The 13,532-nt window shown below is 41.3% G+C and overlaps 1 protein-coding gene across 4 annotated transcripts in view; it reads left to right on the forward strand.

Annotated features, from left to right (window-relative positions):
* Positions 1-13,532, forward strand: part of wb (wing blister) — a 67,741-nt gene that overhangs the window by 42,440 nt on the left and 11,769 nt on the right. The window contains exon 2 of one of the 4 annotated variants that reach the window (XM_017166446.3): positions 5,176-6,188. The exons of 2 other annotated variants lie outside the window; for them this stretch is intronic. In XM_017166446.3, the coding sequence (XP_017021935.1) occupies positions 5,252-6,188 (937 nt within the window). In that variant the 5' untranslated portion in view covers positions 5,176-5,251. The remainder of the gene's footprint in view (positions 1-5,175; positions 6,189-13,532) is intronic. One more of the 4 variants, XM_070283812.1, reaches the window with a different exon arrangement.

Here is a 13,532-nt window from a genome sequence, read left to right on the forward strand (position 1 = left end):
ACCCGCTCCGGGATCGATCTGGAGGATCGTCGCCGCATTCGTCGTCATTGAACTTGAAAGCGGCGCCTGTCCATTGTTTTCCCAGCCCGCTCTGCGGTTCGGTTCGGTTCGGTCGGGGCAAAAACAAGTTCCTACTCCCTAAATAAAAGATCGCATCGCGTTCGATCTAACGGCCGCCCTGCAAAACTCTGGTTCGGCGTTTCAAATTGTAGATCAAAGATCAGGCAAAAACCAGAGAGGGAGACCGCCAACGAAAATGCTTAAATTGGCATTGAACATCAAGGATAGCCTGCGGGAGTTCGAAGTTTGAGTACCCTATAATTTGATTTCTGCGAGGCGAACGATCATAAATGTGATTATGCGGCGGGCGATGATCATTTGTGTTTGCATATACCAAAGCCAGAATTGGGTAAAAATAAACCTTTGGCTATTCCAGCAGGGATCAGAATATAGGAAAGCCATCATACCCTATCTTCCAGATAAAGAGACAACCCCACATACTCGATGTTGGGACACAACTCCCGATGGCTGCCTTTTTTTTCTTCTCAAGTGATTGCCCCGAATTCCAAGACCATATCGCACTTGAATCGATCAAAGGACCTCCCATAAAATCTAAGCCAGGTCCATAAATCTTAATTGCTGAACTGTCTGTTCGGGTCATCTGATTCGCGCATTGTTTATGTCATTCTCTGACTGAAAACTGTGCACTTTGCACATTTAGTTTCGATTGTTTACTCAAGAGCTTCCAGGCAGATGGCAGTTTGAAAGTTCGCAGCTGCTGGTCTGTGAATCGGAGCAAGTGCCATCGATGCATATGCATAACGAGTGCCACTTTCCACGCTCTAACTCCTCGGGAGTCGCAACCCTTTTCCCATGGCCACGACACACACCATTGATCACTCGACGTACTGCAGATGCACACTCATAGCTCTCTCGAAGGCGGCAGCCACGATCAGTGATTGCTGTCGAGGAAGACCCAACTGACACAGAGTCAAAGTCAAAGTTAAACAATGCAACTGGCTTGAACTCTCCACTAGACGAACTCTCAGCCATCCTGCAAGCTCTGGCTCTCCGCTCTGATCATGCTGTGTGCGATCTTAGCCATCAAGATCAGTATCATGCTTTTACAATGTACAAATATTGCCTTCTCTTCAGTCTAGACGAGGGGACGACTCTTAAACGCTCCTTCAGGGTAGAAAATGGCAGAAACGAGCCAAGGGAAATGGGTCTTTGGCATACGGAACAAGCAATACTCTAATCAGTTGAAGACTAACAAAGTGCATTCTTAGCAATTATTATATTAGAGCCTAGTTAAACTCATTAAAAACGATGATACTTAAGAAACAGGACCTTATTCAGTTACTAAAAATTATATTTAATTTAAATTAAATTAATTGATAAAATGGTTTGAAGCTCTAGAATTTGGTTAATCTTCTTAAGACTGAACAAAAATGTTCAGTAACGTTAAAAGTATTCTTAAAAAATTTCCTTAAGCAAAGACAAACTATCGAGTACTCGTAACTCTGCCTAGCCGGTAACCATATGCCCGAGATAATGAACAAACAATCGATTGCGATGAAGTTAGGGAAAGGAGATTCTTAAACAAATTATATCGAACCTAGGAGGGGCACTCAGGAATGCGGATAAAGCAGTCATTGGACGGCCGGAAAGTGCTATAATTATGCAATTCCTCAAAGGCGCTGACGGTGGTCTGAGCCGCCTTCCTCTCCGATCCGGAGTGAACGTACAATCTGCAAACGATTCGCGTTTCGGGGGCCTCAGAAATTATTAACTAGCCGTCATGGGTTGGGGCCTTCGAGTAAATTGCAGTAAATCTCTATTTGCGCAGCTACTTAAAGACCCCGTCTGGCATTGGACCCCGTCAGCTGCTCACTTGCATATTAGCAGAGGGGCCTTAGGCCGGGGTTAACAAGCCGCCAGCGATTAAGTCATTTCTTATGTTGGTTCATTATTTCCATTTTCCCCTTTTCGATGCATGCGTGGCTACTGGGCTTTGTCCCCTGGCCAAGTGTGTTGCCATTTTTCTTAGTCTGAGCCCGAAATTTACTGTAACGAGTGTCGGAAACTCGTTTTGCCCACTTGATTGCACCGCAACATTGTTGGTATGGTATCGCAACATATTCCGTATTTTTTCGCAATTTATCTTGACAATGAGCGTCTCGAAGGTGTCGCCTCAACTCTGTCGTATTTGTTCTAATTAGCAGTGACAATTCTACGTAATTAGACGGCGGCTCGTCTTAACGCATGACTGACTTTTTGGGAGTTTCGAATATCAAATTTCAACTAATTTGGTTGTTTAGAAATATTTGATAATGGAAACTGACATATTTGCTCCTGTTTTGCACTTAAAGAGCTACTTTATAAAAGATTTTATTTTGGTTTCTCTCGAGAAGAGGTTATTTTAATGATCAGTTTCACATAAATTATAAATTTAGTGGAAGAAGAAAATTCTGTATTTTTGTAGAGCCTTTAAAAGGTATCTGAAATAGCTTAGAAAAAGTTAAATCATTTAAAATCTGATTAGTATTTATTTGCCATAAGAAAGCCTTTAGCATGTTCTCTTTTTTGACAGCCAAGAGATTTTTCACCTGCCTGCAGGTTTGCTGTTCGCAGCCTGCATCTTGCCATACACATCTTCATTAAATGTAACCCACTTAACAAAACTGCTGAACACTTTGCACATGTCCGAGTGTTCACAATTCACGCCAGAAACTCGCAAACGGGCCATTCCACCGGGAAACTCATCATTTAACGCCTTCATCATGCGGCTCCAGAAGCGGGGGGGAGCGAGGACTGGAGTGGAAAAGCAAAGACCGCCATAAAGTATTTGACTATCCCCCAGTGCTCGGCCCCTGGAGCAACCCCCTGCTGACCCGTTTGATCAGCCTCCAACTGGACGTGGCCACATGTTGATTCGCACAGAGAAATGGCTTCGCTTCCATTGGTCTTCGGTTTCCAATCTTTATTGCATAATTGCAATTGAATTGTTTGTCGAGACACGATTTCGTTTTTCACTCCGTAAATTGGAAAATGTGTTAATGACTTGATATGGAGCCCCGCGGACTACCAGATCAGCAAACACATTTAGTCCGTGTTCCGTCATAAATTCACCTTATGAAAATATTTCTTTTTCCAGCAATTTAACTTTACCAGAACGAGGAAGCACTCCACTGGGTTTGCTTCGTTGTTGATGAGCTCCATTTCGATCTCTTTCGCTGTTTAGATCAGTGAGATTACTCAGATGATGTAGGACACATGTACATATGCATTTTCACTCAGCGGGAGGCTTGGAGAAAGGTTTCCAGAGCTCCAAAATGGGGTCATCCGAAGAAATATAGGGTGGAAGGGGATCAGGTTCTTTGGTGGAATCTCCTGATTTATCACTAGATCTGGCAAGGGCATTAATAGCAATAATTATTCCTAATAGTACGCTCAAATGAATCTTTAACGATATCAAAGATCTTGAGATCAGAGGAATCTTTCGTAATGAATCAATCTCTAACACTTTATATATAGTTATATAGGGAAGGCAACATCTTCGGCAATTTCTCTAACCTAAAACGAATCTTTGTAATTTATTAACTGATATTCACAAATATCAATCCCTTTCTCTTCTCCGAGGAAAGGACCAACCCATGTCAGGCCAGTCTCTCAACTCGAAAACTGGTCGTGGCCCGCCCGTCATATTCAATTAGCTCCAATTTGAGAAATAATTATACACGCACTGAGCTCTGACATTTTTGAAAAATTTTACATTAATTTGGCACTAAACTGTCAGATGTGGAATGCCATGGCACTCAAATTTACACCGAAAGGTAAATGGCCCGCCTCGTAAAAGAGTCCAAAAGTCGAGTCTCTTGTACGCTGCGCTGCGTATGCCCCAACAAGTTTTCTTCAAATTTAATTGTAATGTGAGAAATTTAAATTAGGTAGCCGAGAGGCTTCTCAAAAAAGTGAACAGGCAAAACCGAAAAACAAATAAAAAGCCCAGACTCTCTGACAATGACTAAGAAATCTCAAAAAGCGGAAGATGCCCAAAGAAAACAAAAATTATGAAAAAATGTTTCTTTTTCAGGGGGGGTTTTGTTAAGAAGAGAAGAAGACAAAAAGATCAAATAACCGAAAGCCGCCAAATTTCAAAGGAAAACAAAAACTTGTTCACTTTTTGTTGTAAATTGTGTAGCTTTTTCAACTAATTTTCCACTTGTGGATATGTGTACCAAGTGAGCTTAGCAGGCTCAGGACCGTCCGCTTCGCTATTTGTCAGTCGATATTTGATTATTTACGATCCACTATTCATCAGTGGATTTTGGATTTCGGTTTGCGTCATTGCCATTCGGAATTGGCTTTTTATAGACCAGACCAGACCGACAATCAAGGCAAACAAAATCTCCCGGCATTTTGTTGTTCACAGCTTAACTACTTTATATTTTGCTGTGAAAATTTATTACATCACGATTTCACATTGGTTTCCTTTACCTTACGCCCTCTGCGGGTTCTCGAGTGATCCGATTCGTTTGTAGTTTTTTATATCCGCGAGTGTGTATGTTTATGGAGAATGCGAATTTGTTTGCAGCTGGGCTTCCTGGAAAATATTTATACTGTCTAGCGGATGCTTCGCGGCCCTCAAGAGTCCCACCGAGCTCCATCGGCGGATTCCTTTTATAATAAAGTTTTCAAGCAGAACTTTATGAGAATTACCAAACAAATTTATGACGTTTCCTCAGCTATATTTTGTTTGTGCTAATGCCTTCCTATTTATCTAATAATTTGCATCAGCAGGGCGAGTGACCCATTTCGGCAGGGAACTCCCACTGGGCCTGGGCTGAGAATTTCCGCGCTGTTTATTCATTTTCTGATCAGCGATCCCTCGAATTTTGGAGCCAAATAAACATGCCAGGGCTCTACATATTGTAACTTGTTTGTTAAAAGTTTCTGCTATTTTTGTTTGTCTCTAATTAGCTTGCATACACATCTGTGTATGAACTGGGACTGTAAAGTGTTGATTGTTTATTTACAAATTGTCGAATGTGTTTTTCTTTCGAATAAACATTTTACCAACTATGGTTGCTGATTAGCTCATGCCAACTTCTACGAAGTTCCTAAAATATTGCAACATTCAGAAGGGTCAATGATATATATGATTTTGAAAAGGTGAACATCGAAATGTTAAGAAACTTATTTAAAATGATAAAATACTAGTTAAATCGCCCGTTAAGTGCCACAGAGAATGTCAGAGTCTGACAAACGAACTGTCAAGATGACGGACGCCCCACCGAAGCCGCGAAAATTCAAAAAACTTCTGCCAGCCGCCAAGTGGCTGCATCTATGCGTCTTCCTAGTCTGCATAACGCGAGCAACGCAGCTGCAGCTGCAACAGGCTTCGCCCCAGGGCAACATGCTGCAGCAACATCACCGAACCAGTGTAAATAGCAGTGTAAATATCAACATAAGCACAAAATTCAATGAAATCATCCAAACGGCCACGGCAACTGCCACCGCCTCGGGAGCGGGCGCTGGATCGGGAGCAGTTACTTTCGCCTCGGCGGCGGCAGCTACCACTATCACGCCAGTGCGGCGAAAACTGCGCCGCAAGTTCCCCGGCCAGCCAGCTTGGAACTCCACCGCGGGCAGGAGGCGCCGGCTGCGTCTGCATCCCTATCGACGCAACGCAACCCATGCCACGCGCACCACCACAGTGGCCACCGTAGCCGCCACGACGGCCACACTGATACCAAAGATGCCCCAGCAGCCAATAGTTTATCATACGCGCCTGCACTCCAGCTTCCAGCAGCAGCAGCAACAGCAACATGTGGCCGGAGTACACCTCAGCCAGCAGCAGCAGCAGCAAGTGCACGTCGTGGCTGTGACTCCACGCCCGCAGCTACACCAGCAGCCCGGCTTTGCCGTTGTCCCCGCTTACTATCACCAGCAGCAGCAACAGCAGCAACGAACATTGCTGGGCAACCTAACCCTGCAGCAGCAGCAGCAACATCTTCTTATCCAGCCGGGCCGCAACGTCCTGGTGTACAGCAACCTAGGACCCATACCGCCCTGCCCGCCGGGTCTGCTCCCAGGAACGGGACCAGGATCGGGATCGATATACACGCAGCAGCAGCACTTTATACCCCTGCGATCCTCGACTACGCCGCGCAGCAGGCACCGTGGTAAGCCAACTGCAATTGCGTTTAATTGTCGCCAGGAAAAGGTGTTAATTACGCCAATAAAAGTAGCATTCACAGCGTCTTATGGTAGTTAATGTGGTTAAATGGATGCCAAGACCGCGACTGGCGCCTTCATCACCATGTCCAAGTCGAAGTCCAGTAATTATCCCCGGCGGCGGTACGCGTAGAAAGCTTGCCTAATTGGTCAGAGCAATTAACTTCGATTTTGGCGAGAAGCGGGATTTGAAAGGTGTCAGAGAGGATACCAGTTTTTGTTTTTATGAGCCAAGGGAATTGCTAGATTAATGAAATTTAAATATTTTATTAACATTTTATGATAGGATTTTATTTGATTTGATTTTATTTGTCTTCCTAACTCCTCAAGTTTTAAACTTATAAATTAAGGAAATGTCAGTATTTGCATCGTTATCTATCCTGTAAGGAAGACTATGAATGCTATTATAATAAAAGAAGCATGAATGATTGGCTGAGTTTTTAGTTTCCAACTGGTTTCAATTTAATTCAATACTACATTGAAAATAAAACACGAAATATACTTTCACCAAAAGACAACTCTAGGCATTTCCGTTATCGTTAGTACTTGTTAATTATATTCAATTCAAATCCCTTTTACTCAAATTGTAATAAATCACTTTAAGAAACTACAATCAGTTTCTTATCACCAGAAAATGTCAATAATGTACAAGTATTCAAATAATATTATTTATTTGGTTGCTTATGAATATATTAGGCAATTCTGTGTCTCAAATCAGGTGACAAACATAAACTCCATCAGAAATCTTGTTTAAGAGATACTGTGCAAATGCAGCTACAAAATTCCATTGGGAAAAAAAGAAAAACAACTCTACCAGCATCAATTTTTCGGCGACTGCCGTAATTTATTGATTTTCTCTTCGCAGTTTCTTTTTTATTTGGCTTATGTAATCGAATCACTCAACAAATTTGCAAGAAAATCAAATTACACACACTTTAAAATGCATAAAAACATACAGCTGGGGTGGAAAAGTAGCTTGCGAAACTGCGGCCAGGCTACCGCACATTAATAGACCACGCCTCCTCGGCATGCCGTTCAATTAGCATTTCGGCGAGTCCAGGCATCCCAGATCCCTGGTCCCAGGCCCCAGACATCGCCCCTAACCAGCACGAATCTGGCATCTTGAGGCAGGGTCGAGGGGGATCAAACAGTGGTGGTCGGCCTGCGGACATTTTGCTCATTGGTGTGTAATGTCGCGCCCGGCAGGGACTCTGAATGGCATTCTCTCCACTTGGAGCACAGACACTACTTGGTATTTCCTCACATATGAGTAATATATTTATATTGTAAATGTTGGCTTTCAAAAAGTCATTTCATAGGTCTTCAACTTGCGTCTAATCGAAATTCTCAAAACTTGTGTTTAGGTAGGACCAAGTATTTTGGGAAAACTAGATTTTTACATAACATAGAATATTCCTAAGACTTGTTTACCTAATCCTTTCTCGGAATAATTTAATTAATACTTGAAAGCTTACAAAGCCACATTATTTATTTCCATTTTACCAACCTAGAAAAGAAATCAGTTCCTTATCCTGTAGGTTGAGTTATTTATACATTTACAAAAACTTTATCTAATTACTAAAGCCAAAAGTCACCATAACCAAAAGTCACCGTAACCAAAAAAAACCAGAATAACCTTCTTTAAGACAAAGATGTGAGCATCAAACATTACAAATTACTAAAAATTATCTTACTTTTAGTTCCTAAAAACAAAACCAAAAAGTTGTTGTAACCTATTGGCTTATTGAACTGAAATTACCTACCTTTCCCTGGTTTTCCGTACCGTGGAAAACCGAAACCCAAATGAAAATCCTAAGCATGACTGAGCAACACTTACCTAACATGGTCGTATTAGGAGTTTCTTTTGGCAGTAGACCATGGAACTGGCCAAGTCAAGATATTGAGCGGCAAAACGGCGATTTTTTAATTACAATGAAACGTGCCACACAAAACAAACAAACAAACAATGCGCTCGCTAATTGCACATAAAACCCAAAATCACGGAAAAAGCACCAACAAAAAATATAAACAAAAACTGGAAAATGCTAAGCCCAGCTCGGGAGGGAGGAAGGGGGCCAGGGAGTTGCTAGGTTGGACCAGCTCTCTGGAGAAATACTGTAACGAAACTTGTTATTAGCGAGGCAAATGGACGGACAAACAAACTCAAACAACAAACAAACAAACGAGCCGAATGACAAATGCAAGTGTCAATCTTATCGGCTCAGACGCATTTCAAGTCTGACATTAAGCTGCAGTGGCTCACAAACTGTAAGGCCCGCGGCAGTCATTTGTTGAAATTTTCGGATTAAAGTTCAATTGGCCAAGGGCTTTTCGTTTGTGTGTGGTACCTAGACTGGTTGTGAAATGATTTATTAAGGCCTATTTCGTTTGCTATTTATTGTTGTATTTTTAGTAATTGATTTCTATCCTAATTATAAACCAAAAGATACTATTTTAGGGTTCCAAAGAAAATTAAATTGAATCCAAACACTCTATCTATCCATACATTTTGCCAGCACTTCTGGGTGTCTGAAAATAATAATGGAAATTATTAATGCAGTTTTCAGCAATTTTTCTCTTGCGCGATTGCACGCCAGATAATATTTATTATTCAATTTTCATTAAATCTGATTACCGAAAACTAGTTTGGCGAGGGCAAGAGCTAAATCGAAAAAAAAAAACTCAGATCGAAAAATGCCAAAAAATTATTTTTCCTTTGCTTAAATGCAGCATTAATTCGGCCCCCACCAAAACTCTCATAAATATCGTTTGCAAAAATGTTTATAAAGGTGTTGCTCAGCATGTTGCGACAGCGAAAAATACCAAAAATAAATATACAAATAACTTGCGTTGAAAAGTTTTAAGCCTTATCAAAGAGTGCATTTTAGATTAGGAAAATAAACAAAGGCAATACTCTTATATCCGCTTTGAAACGATGACAAATTGCAAAGCCAAAGTTAGGAAAGTTTGTGGTTTCTCAAAGGGAATTGAAATAACCTATAGGTTCAAGGGATTCACTGCTGAAAATGTATCTATATATCTTATATATACTCTTATATCCGCTTTGAAACGATGACAAATTGCAAGGCCAAAGTTAGGAAAGTTTGTGGTTTCTCTAAGGGAATAGAAATAACCTATAGATTCAAGGGATTAACTGCTGAAAATGTATCTATGTAGTTTTCAAAACTCAAAAGTCTCAGGATTATTGACTCTGGCTCCAGCTTAGAGTCACGTTTTCCGTATGTATTTGGCAATTTTGATTCGAAAAACCAGTCCCCCGCAACGTGTGCCAGGTTGTCTAAGGTCAGAGACGACCGCCTGGCCTAAAGGCAAAAGGAAATCCCACCGGCGCGCAGAGAAATCCGGAAAACCAACACTGTGCCCTGGCGCCTCGGTCACTTTGATCTATGCACTTCAAATGATTTCGTTGGCCGTACCGCTGTCTGCGCCTCTGTTGTTGTTTCTGCCGGTGCGTAAACAACGAAGCGGCAGTTTAAATGATACGGCAACTTTTTCTCCAGCTGAAGTAGGCAAGAAGTTGGCACGTAACATGTGCTTGACTTCGCCGAGCAGCGAGTGCAGATGGTGCGGAACTCTTGAGACAGAAGGGAAGGTGCGAGTCAACAATTTCCCCGTCTGAGTACGTGTTTTAGCGAAAAGTGAGCCCTCAGAGCAGAGGTGCGGGGAGCTTCGTGAAAATCCGAATGGGTGCAGGTCCTAAGCGCTACCAAGAGAAGCTACGAGTTGAACTTTTGCCCAGGCCTCCAAATTCCACTAAACAAAATTGAATAAAACTTATGATATATTACCAATTACTTTGGTCGTTCCGACTTTTACAATTTGTTTGATATTTTATTCAATGAGGTCTTGACTCTCGGCCCAATTCATTTCAGTTATTTGGCCCCAACCATTAAAATCTGAACTCAATCACCCCTCTCTAGACTACAAAGTTCACCGCTCCTAATGGCATGAAACAAATTCGCGCACTTAATTAAGCAATTCCAATTAAAATCAAAGATATTTCACTGCGAGTACGCCCACTGAGGCGGCAACACCCACAAAAACTGGCAGAAAAAGAGACATGAAATTCATATGTGTACTATGCCCCAATAGACTTGTGTACTTTCGCCTATCAAAAGCTAAACGCAGTCAAAAGTTTAGCGCACTCAAATTGCATTTCCTGTCACTTGGTCGAGATCGCTTGACTGCTCCTGCCCCGAATTTCCCCTCTTGTCCTGCTCCTGCCCATGGGTGTGTTCACGTCCCGAGGTCTCCGAGTCCCCAGATCCGATGCCCGGCTCTGGGTTGCCCGGCTGTCTGGGCCGACTAGCGCGCGCACACACAAGACAGGCGGAGAGATACCTGTGTGTCGGCCAGTATGGGAGTATGTGGGAGTGTCACATGGGCGGCAGTAATGCGCCGATCCTCGATTCCATGGGCCGGCAAAACAGCATCCACTTCAACACCAACACAACACCAAAACCGGCAATAAACTGCGGCCAGTTACTGTTACATGACATATGATGTCAAAATATGAACAGCAAACCAAGCGATTCGAAATCGAATTAAACACACCGATTGAATACCCTGGCAAACAAATTACTTCTCAAAAATGCCTTTTTTTATGGCAAAGACTTGGAGCGCTTTACTATCTTTAATAATATTTTTATAATACAACTTTGAAATGATAAGAACAGTACACAGAACTGATTTATTTAACATAAAATTTCAGACGACATATGAATTAACTTATGCTTAGTTTTTAAAGAAAAATCCCTAGTGCTCAGGCCCTTTGAAATGGTCCTTTGAGAAGGGTAGGCACCAGCGTGCTTATACAAACAATTTCCTTCTCTGATATTAATATGTTTTTGCTAATTGCTGTTGTATAATAATCCAGCAATTTTTAATTAACTTTTAGACCCCCTTCGAACCACCCCCACTGTTGGGCCATTATACTAAAAGCCAGTCAAAGTAGGCTTTATCTTAATAGCGAATTTTACTTTTAATTTTAAAAGCCATGGCCACCAAATGTACTATAAAAGCTAAACTGAAATCCTTGGACTCCTTTACCACCAGTGTTGGTCGGAATTGTTTTTCAGTTGGCCAAATTGAAAATGCTGCCGGCCAATCCGGAATCCAGATATGTTGGATAGCGTGCAACATTCATTGAGTTTATCTGGTTTTGTTATTGGTTAGTCCAGGGGGAGGGAAATAGTTTTGTTAATTGAAATAAAATTCAATTTGACGTTTCTATAGCACGTGAGATAGTTCAGCTAAATACGTGAAAAGTGGAATCACTTTCCGGTATTCCTTAACGATTAAAAATCAGGGAAATTTGGAAGTAGTTTTCTGGTATATATATATCTATCGCCTTTCTTATTGATTCATGGTTATTGCTTAATCCGTGTTTCCTATTTGTATTTGTAATCTAAAATGATATAGTTTGTAAGGTTGACTATCGAGCAGGCCAACGGTATTTTTTCCATACTCAGACAAGTGGCAGGTGGAGCCCCAAATCCTCATATGCAAATTCGCTTATGCGGGACCAATTTTCCATGCCATAAACTTTGGTATTACCCACATGCAGATTTCCTCTATTCATATTGAAGATTGTGAAATTCACACAAATATAGAGGTGGCAAGTGACCTTTGCCAATGCTTGTCAAACTATTCGCAGCATGATGGATGGGAGTTACCACAAATGAATGGCACATTAATTTGCATTTAAATATGCCAAAAGTATCTCTTGCCATTTTCAGCGTGTCATTGACTAATGAGCAGTGCCCCGAAAAATTTGTAAATTACAAACCGAAAAAAAAAAAGAAAACATTTTTGCGAATGCAGGAAACATAAATTACAAGACCCAGACGAAGTAGATTGCCGTGCTGGTCTTCGACGGGCACTGCTGCGGCAGCATAAATATGAAAAATATGAAAAACATTTTGCAAATGTCACATTCGCATGGCCAGAAAACCGATCTCCGTGCCAAATTTCAGGCGCACCCCATTGGAAACACCAATTTGTGCTGTGTATTTTTTTTGTTTAAATTAAGCGTTGGCGGCCTTTCCTTGCACTTACTGAGAGTTTAACTACATAATAGGTGCATATCTTATTACCTAAAATATTTGAGAAAACCTAAAGGCTTACTTTTCTTTACAATTGCATAAAATAAATTTAGAGCCCATTTGCTATTTTTTATTTTTTTTTATTAAACGCAGATAGCTTTGAGGTCAAAAAACACATTAGCCTAAACAGTTTACAAGTGTTTGCCTCAAGTTGTTTCATGTACTTTTTTTTAAATTTTAATGCCCGTTCTGTCGGTAATATCTGAAGAATTTTATGGCCTCTGTGATCGTTTAGATCGTGGGATGATAAAAGGCTATTCAGAGTGAGCTATAAACATTTCTTGGCAAAATATCCTGCACTTTGATCGATTTTATGATGTTATTTTTCACGTTTTAAAAGTTTCTGCTAAAATATTGATTAAAGATTGCAAATTTTACGCTTAAAAAAGACACAAAAGCGATGTAATTAAATTTTAAAATTTGCCTTTCCTATTTAAAAATAATTTTCCAATTTTTTCTCTCAATAATGTAATTCAGAACCTCATCAACCAGTAATTTGGAGCATCTCCAAAACAATTTAACTTCCGTTCTAATATATATTTTATTAAACACATTTGATACCAATCACACTGCCGCCCCAATAATCTCCAACACGTTTTCCCCATCAAGCCAACTCAATTCTCCATAAAGTCGGCTCGACCGACACGGCTCAGAAATTTATAAATTGCATACGAGACCGAGCTTAATGTGGCCACTTTAATAGACGCCGCCACTTATCGGGCGCCGTTGATCCAAACACCAGCAGGCGGACACTGGCAACTGTTTATTAAAGAAAACAAAATGCTATAATTAATTTTTCTATTATTTTCTCAAATACTCCCCGCCATTACCGATCAGGCGCTGGGGCAAGTGGGGCCAGAACGTGGCCATTGAGGAGTCAAACACTATTTCCTGGCCAACTTAATACTCGATTAATTTACAACGCGCACGAAAACAATTGAGTCGAGCGTTTTGGGGAGGAGGAGGAGGAGGAGGAGGCTGGGACCTCACTGCGACTATTATGACGTACCGGGCCGAGTTCGATCAAAGAAAGCATAAATAATGCCCCGACAGCCGGTCGAGGAGCAGAACTGGTCTGGTCCAAGACTCTGTGGCTGTGCCTTCCGCTGGTGGCCCGGACCGAAATTTATGCAAACGGGTTAATTAACTAAGGCAGAGAAAAAAAGG

Source organism: Drosophila kikkawai, chromosome 2R (assembly GCF_030179895.1).
Source record: "Drosophila kikkawai strain 14028-0561.14 chromosome 2R, DkikHiC1v2, whole genome shotgun sequence".
NCBI classification, from domain to species: domain Eukaryota; kingdom Metazoa; phylum Arthropoda; class Insecta; order Diptera; family Drosophilidae; genus Drosophila; species Drosophila kikkawai.